Here is an 8,036-nt window from a genome sequence, read left to right on the forward strand (position 1 = left end):
CCAATGCTTGAACTTCGATCTCAATTGTCTCGGTTCCTGTGAGAGGTATCACAAATTTTTTAACTAATAAAATGTTGCTGATAATATGATGAACGTTTTAGCAGTTGACAGATTTTTGAAACCTCCCATATAAGCAGAGATAATTGGCCCTGTGCGCTGTCGGCTGATTGCGTAACCATGCTTGCACGCGTTGAGCTCAATCATCTCGGTTCCTGTGAAAGATATCAACATTTTGTTAACTGATAAAATGTTGGTGATACTATGATAAACATTTTATCAATTAACAAGTTTTTGCTATCTCTCACAGAAACTAACAATTGGGCTAAAGATAATTGGGCTGAAATTGTGCGCAGTTCATGTCGGCTGCTCGCGTCACCACCATTCTTGCTCACTTTTAGCTCAATTATCTCGATTCCTACAAGAGACATCAAACATTTGTCAACTGATAAATTGTTTATCATATTATCACTAATATTTTGTCAGTTGACACATTTTTGATATCTCTTATAGAACACAGAGATAATTGAGCTCAAAGTTCAAGTATTGGGTAGCCTTCTATTAGAGCAAATACGATATGTTTGATTTTAGAGTAATTCCATTTATCTGAATATGTTCTTAAGTTTTTGCAGTTTTATAAAACTCTTATGATGTCTTATCCTTTCTATCTTCTTTTTTTCTCCGTTCTCAGCTGTTTAATGTCATCAAACGAACCCCGATGGCGTCACATACATCGCGCAAAAAATAAACTCGCTTGAGTCAATATAGTGCGATTGTTGACCCTCATTTCTTGATTCTTATTTTCTAACCTCTCATCCGAACCTAAAAAATATCTTAAATAATTCTAGCATCATGCCAGCCGACTTGGTATTCAAAACCGTCTACTGTCTGGAGACCCTTCAACAAGTGACTGTTGTCAAGTATCCCAGTGGAGATTTCGAGAACTATTCGTTCAACGCAATTCAGAAGAGATTCTTCCCAGTGAAATGTCAGGATTGTATTGCCACTCAAATGGACAGTGACCTAACACCCCGGCAAGCCGCCTGGTGTCCCCACAATCAGCAAAATATCCTTTTCGCCTACAACCATGTTTTGAAACAAGTTCTTCAGTATCATTTTATGCATGAAACTAATAGTTTCTGCGAGATCCGTTGTCTGGATTGCAAACTGGATGAGGATGACAATGAAAATAGGAACATAATCATGGCGTGCTCGCCAAGCTCCAAGAAGCCGTTTCTAATTCGGATGAACAGTGAAGGACGTGTGCAGAAGATGCAGTGGGATATCAACAAGGAAACCTATGTTATAATTGCTGCGTCGGAGATCAACGCGTTGACCACAAGACCAGCTGTTGTTGAGAAAGGTTCGTTAAGATCGGGAAGAAGGCTTGGGATTAGAGAAAACATCTGGTGGGAGAGACAAGGAGGGTTTAAGTTGAGAATTCACAAACAGGTTGGAAATTGTCATCAACTTTGAGCCTATATCAGTTCCTTTAAAAGAAATCAAAACAATCTCGACTGATAAATTTTAAATCATAATATCACACATATTTTATCAGTAGACATATTTTCAATATTTCTCATATTCACCGAGATAATTGAGCTCAAAGTTCGGTCAGCGCTGCGCGCTGCCGTCTGATTGCGTCAGCATACTCGCACTCTTTGAGCTCAATTATCAAAATTCTTCTGAAAGGTATCAAAAAGTGGTCAACTGATGAATCGTTTATCATAATATCACCAATATTTTTGTAGTGGACAGTTTTCAAATATCTCTCATAGGACCCGAGATAATTGAGCTCAAAGTTGACGGTTTGGGTGGGCTTCTATTGGAGGGAATACTGTAGTCAATATTAGTGAAAAATTGCAAACAAGCTGACTCAACTATTCTGGAAATTTCAGATTTTATCAAAATAATATAGGTCTACATTTATAGTTTTTTTTGCACAAGCTTACTGTTTTCGATAAATTTTAGGTCACTTTTAGTTATTTAAGCTAGCTTTGATTTGTTTTTTCGGTTCATTCCAGCCATTTTCAGCCCTAAAAAATTTAAAATTTGGTTTTAAGACACGTTCTCTGTAGAACTCAACTTCAAGCCTATTGTCCACTGTACAGAAAAATTCAAACTAGTTTTTATGGGTTGATATTATATATTTTGAAAGTTAAGACACTTTTAAAATAAAAAATGTACATTTGGTTCGCACCCACCCTGCATGGTGACTAACTTCGGTCAAAAAATGAAAATTTTTCTCGATGGAGATAATGATTGGATTCAACCTAGAATAAATTATTCTTCCGATTCTGAACATTTTTTGTGTTGAAACAAAAATTCTAACTCGTTTCCTTTAAGCTGAAAATTTTCATTTTTGATCCGATTTTGCAAAAAATGACTGAAAATCCGTCGTCGTGAAAAATTTTAACATTACTGCAAAAAAGATAAAATCAGATTCAAAACCAGCTTAAAAAATGACACTGGAAAATGTTTTGGTGAGTTTGCATATCCTGGGTATGAAACCAGTTTTAGGCCAAAAAGTGCGAAAAAATGAGCTTTCACCATGTGGGGGAGTACATGGCACCTAAATTTCGCCCAAAATCGACCCTCTCCAATTTTGATGAAATTTGGACCAGATGTAGTATTTTTGAGGGGTAGTATTCTGGCAAAGTTTCAAAATTCGATCGCACCGTCTTCGTGCATTTCTAGAAGCACCAAAAAAGCGGCAAAAATTGCTTCCAAGTCCATTTTCAGTGAAAAACCAAGACCTGCAAAAAATGCACGAAGACGGTAAGATCGAATTTTGAAACTTTGCCAGAAACTAACCATTAAAAATTTGCAACTTGTCAGAATACTAACCATTAAAAATACTACATCTGGTCCAAATTTCATCAAAATTGGAGAGGGTCAATTTGGGCGAAATTTAGGTGCCATGTACTCCCCCACATGGTGAAAGCTCATTTTTTCGCACTTTTTGGCCTAAAACTGGTCTTATACCCAGGATATGCGGACTCACCGAAACATTTTCCAGTGTCATTTTTTAAGCTGGTTTTGAATCTGATTTTATCTTTTTTGCAGTAATGTTAAAATTTTTCACGACGACGGATTTACAGTCATTTTTTGCAAAATCGGATCAAAAATGAAAATTTTCAGCTTAAAGGAAACGAGTTAGAATTTTTGTTTCAACACAAAAAATGTTCAGAATCGGAAGAATAATTTATTCTAGGTTGAATCCAATCATTATCTCCATCGAGAAAAATTTTCATTTTTTGACCGAAGTTAGTCACCATGCAGGGTGGGTGCGAACCAAATGTACATTTTTTATTTTAAAAGTGTCTTAACTTTCAAAATATATAATATCAACCCATAAAAACTAGTTTGAATTTTTCTGTACAGTGGACAATAGGCTTGAAGTTGAGTTCTACAGAGAACGTGTCTTAAAACCAAATTTTAAATTTTTTTAGGGCTGAAAATGGCTGGAATGAACCGAAAAAACAAAAATATCCTCCCAACCAATTACCCCATCATAATTTGTGACTTCTGTTTTTTGGAAATGTCTTTGAGTCAATGTTATCTCAATGTCCAAAAAATATGAGCCCTATCCATCAGACTCTGTCCTTCTAAGTCTGGCATGACACGTCTTCTGAATCTCCTCATAAATCATTTCCAACAACAGGTCCTTTTTCTACACGGTCACCAGTGACCCCTCAAAAAATTAGGGGTGAGGGAGTACTAAAGATCAAGAGAGCGCAAAAAGAGAGAGACTGCTGAACACATGACTCGCTAGGTCTTGCTGTGTTCTAGGCAGGATGCCATTCTCTCATCTTTTGCCTAGAGAATCAGAAGAAAAGAGTAGAAACTCTGCGTCTCTCTGAGAGATTCGCTGACCCCGTGTAGAATCCGCTTGCATCTTCTACTCACACATTGGAGAGAAGGCAGGGTGTGAAGAGTATTTTCACTCATAGCAACGGTTGTTAGATGACATATTTGGCAAACAAAAAAAAGATGGAAATAAGATCAAAAAGTGGATAAACATAAGCTTAAAATAGAGAGACATAAGCTTACAGAAAAGATCATGAACACCCTAATAGAAGGCCACCCAAGCTGTCGACTTTAAGCCAATTTATCTCGGTTCATGTGAAAGATATCAAAACTGTTTCAACCAATAAAATGTTGCTGATGTTATGATAAATATTTTGTAAGTTGACAGATTTACAGTATCTTTGATAGGAACTAAGATAAATAGGCTTAAATGCGCGCGCCGCACGCTGTCGGCTGATTTCGTCACCACCATACGTGCACACTCTGACCTCAATTATCTCATTCCCTTTAACAGATATCAAACAACTGTCAATTGACAAAATGTTTATCATATTATTATCAACGGTTATCAGTTGTCAGGTTTTTGTTATCTCTTGCAGAAATTGAGATTATTGAGCTAGAAGGGCAAGTAAGGTAGTGACGCGATAAGCTGACATTGCGCAACCCCAACCGAGCCGCGCGCACTTTAAACCGATTATCTCGTTTCCTATAAAATATATCAAAAATGTGTCAACTGACAAAACATTGCTGACATTTTGATAAACATTTCATCAGTTGACCACTTTTTGATATCTTTTACAAGAACCGAGATATAGGAGCTCAAACTTAGAGGTTCGAATGGCCTTGCGGGATCCGCTATACAGGGTAGAGGATGTCTCCCTACGGGCGGAAGTTTAAAAATCTGATTTATAGAACCTGAAAAACAAGAAGTTCCCTCTTTTCCAGAAGTCCAAAAACCACTTGGCTTCCAAAATCTCTTTACCAGTCTTTCTTTAGAAGACTCCCCGCTAATGGAATCCGATCTGATCCCACTACACCGTGAACTCCATGAAGCACTGCCAAATGCGATGATCATTCTTGCCAAACACAAAGACACCGGAGAATACGGATCATACGTCTTCCATCGATTTTCTCATGAATTCTTGGAAGTCGTTCTTCCGGGTATCGATGTTTTCAAGCCCGCCATTTGCCCATTTAACCCATTGCCCCGTTGCATTGGATTGGTCATGAGCACCAAGACGCAGGAAGGAATCAATCTACAGCATACCTATGGTGTTCCTGGAATTCAGAAGTACATTTATCGTCGTGTGGAGAAGGCGTTTGAGTTGATGGAAGATGCTCCAGTCATTCAGAAAGTGTCCCAACTTGACAAGTTGTTGAAGGACGCTATAGAAAGCCGTATTAATGAATGGGATCGGCGATTCATCGAAAAAATCAGACCATTCATGAAGATTCAGGATGGAGAAGAGAAGGAAGAGAGATGTTCTGAAAGTTCTGGAGATGGTTAGTTTTGGTGACATCCTATCCCAGAAGTAACTTAAAAGCCACAACCCTTTTCAAAGCTTGCCTTCCATTTCCTTTAGCTCCTACTCTTGATGTTTTCCTCTATGCCCAATTCGTCCTTTCTCGATTTCTTCACATCTTCTGCATCTCTCCCACTCTCCATTATCTCCTTTCTATCCTCGGCGCCGTCGCTCACGCTCACGCTCACGAATTCACGCATTTCTCTTTTTCTCTGCCTCTACTCAGCTTACCACTTGTATTTCCATTTTGCTTGGAATCCAATTCACAGCGTTTCCTTCTTATGATATTTTCCTCTGCATAGTTAAAAAAATCCATAAATTCCTATTTTCCAGAGTCTGAAATCCGCGAACTTCCGAGCGAATCCGTCATGAAATCAAAAGGCGACAAAAAGAAGTCCAAAAGTTAGTCTTTGTCACTATGGGCTCTAGAACTTCGAGGTCAATCATCTCGATTCTGATGCAAGATATCCAAAATTTGCCAACTGATAAAATAAAGGAAATGTTATGATAAGAATTTTATCAGTTATCAAAATTTCGATATCCCTCATAGGAGCCGAGATAATTAAGCTTAAACTCGATCGTGCTGTCGGCTAATTGCTTCACCACCATACTTGCCCACTTTGAGCTCAATTATCTCGGTTGCTATGAGAGATATCAAAAAGTGGCCAACTGAAAAAATATTGGTAATATTATGATTAACATTTTATCAGTTGACAGATTTTTGATATCTTCCACCGGAAACGAGATACATGAGCTCAAGGTCGAAAACTAAGGGTTCTTCTTTCGAGGAATTACGGACATTGATTCTAATTAATCTACAAACCTCCTATTTTGAAAAAATTCTATATGTTTCCCCTATTTTTCAAAATTCTAATTTTTCCAGCACCGGAAGTGCAATATCTCCCATGCGAATTCTTCATTTCAAACCAACCATCGGCACCTGCTGAGCCCAAGCCTGCTGAGCAATCCAAGGCACCTGACACCGAAAAAGCTTCAGAGGAAGAGGATTCCTTTGAGATCGTATCCGCCGCAGAGCTCCCGAAAGAGTAATCGTATATCTCTTTTTGTATCTTGAGTTTCTTCGTATCTTGTCTCATCTATACCCGTTCTTTTTTTGCGAATACCGACTGACCCCCAAAAATTACTAGTGGACCAAAAAAAAAATATATATATATAATCTTAAGAGCCCGGAAAATTCGTTAATCCCTAAAAAAATTCCTGAAACCCAAAAAATTAAGTCTCCTTTATTTTTATTGTAAAGTATTTCTGAAAAATGTGAAGTTTTTCAGATACTCAATGCTAATTTTCTATCGCTTTGTTTCTGAAATCTCCGCTTTTCCAGCTTGGAAAAACCCCACAAAAATTGTATACTATTTCCCAGTTAATTTAAAAATAAAGTTTGAAGTCGGAATTTTCGATTTTTAGCGAACTCACAGATTTTCACAGAGCCAAAATGATACGACCGTCTAAAAATTTGGCTCAGTGCCAATTTTCAAATCGAGGTTTCCAATGCCGTGTGTCTAATCTTGGTACAAAATCTTCCAAGCTGTTTCTCATAAACCGCCAAAAAATCAAGATAAAACCAAACCAACATGCACCTACAAGAATTTTCGATTACAATCCGAAGGGACCGCACTTTCCCAGAAACCGACCTTCCCCTATGCACACACACACCACAGTACCCCCTCCTGTGCTAAACAAAGATTACAGTGGGCGATAATGGGACCGAATGACGTGGCAAAAGGGGGGACCTTGACCTACAAAAAGAGCCTTATGGCATTCCGATGAGGCGTTTTTGCGATTGGAATACAATGAAGAGGAGATTGAGGGATTGGAAAATGAGATATGTATGATGGATTATGCAACAGGGGTGCTATGGCTCTTGAATTACATGTGCTAATCTGCACGTTGAGTCGCATGAGAACTACAGTAATTATGAGGGTAATTGTGATGTTGGAATAGGAAACGGGAAGATGGACAGGTGTGAAAACTAAATAGGCTTAATGGTTTAGGAGTTTGACACAGAAATTATCGAACAATGGTAGAAGAGCAAAGTGTTTTCCGGTAGAAGCCCGCCTGAACCGTCAACCTTGAGCTCAATTATCTCAATTGCTGTGAACGATATAAAATATCTGCTAATTAATAAAATGTTTATCATAATATCACCAGTATTTTATCAGTTGACAGATTTTTTCTATCTTTCACAGCAATTGAGATAATTGAGCTCAAATTACAAGTGTTTGGTTCCCAAAGCTTCTTGGTCGTAACTGGCCCAAAACCGACTGTATAACGGACCATATTCCAAGTTCTGTTGAAATCAGACATACTATCAGGTTGGAACCTTGCCATCAGTTTCTCCGAGTTTTATAGGCTTTATCAGCGGTCTTATCCGGAAGACTAACCTTTGAGCGAAAGTCTCCGGCGGCGCCCGAGCAGGATTTACGGTAATTAGACCTTTTATCTCGGCTCTATCCCATGTTCAAACAATCAATCATCGAACCAATACAGAGTATAAGATACCTTCAAAAATCAAAGTAAACTATACTTGACCACATACAATCACTATCCTTCAGCTACTCATTTTCTATCTTTTTTCGGGGTTTCATCACCCGATCTGAATAAACAAATTTGACCGAAGACCTGTATTCCCTTTTAAGGGTGTATTTTTCCTTTGGTGTGTGATGTAGATTTAGTTGAGAGTGGACT

General features: G+C 38.1%; 1 protein-coding gene across 1 annotated transcript; it reads left to right on the plus strand.

Moving 5' to 3' along the window:
* Positions 1-849: 849 nt before the first annotated feature.
* On the plus strand, positions 850-6,380 carry CBG08473 (the record flags this gene model as incomplete). The annotated part of the gene is made up of 4 exons (XM_002640376.1): positions 850-1,360; positions 4,753-5,310; positions 5,664-5,732; positions 6,214-6,380. 4 exons carry the CDS (start codon positions 850-852, stop codon positions 6,378-6,380), a joined length of 1,305 nt encoding a protein of 434 aa, XP_002640422.1.
* Positions 6,381-8,036: the final 1,656 nt, after the last annotated feature.

Source organism: Caenorhabditis briggsae (genome assembly GCF_000004555.2).
Source record: "Caenorhabditis briggsae complete genome, chrI, whole genome shotgun sequence".
NCBI classification, from domain to species: Eukaryota; Metazoa; Nematoda; class Chromadorea; order Rhabditida; family Rhabditidae; genus Caenorhabditis; species Caenorhabditis briggsae.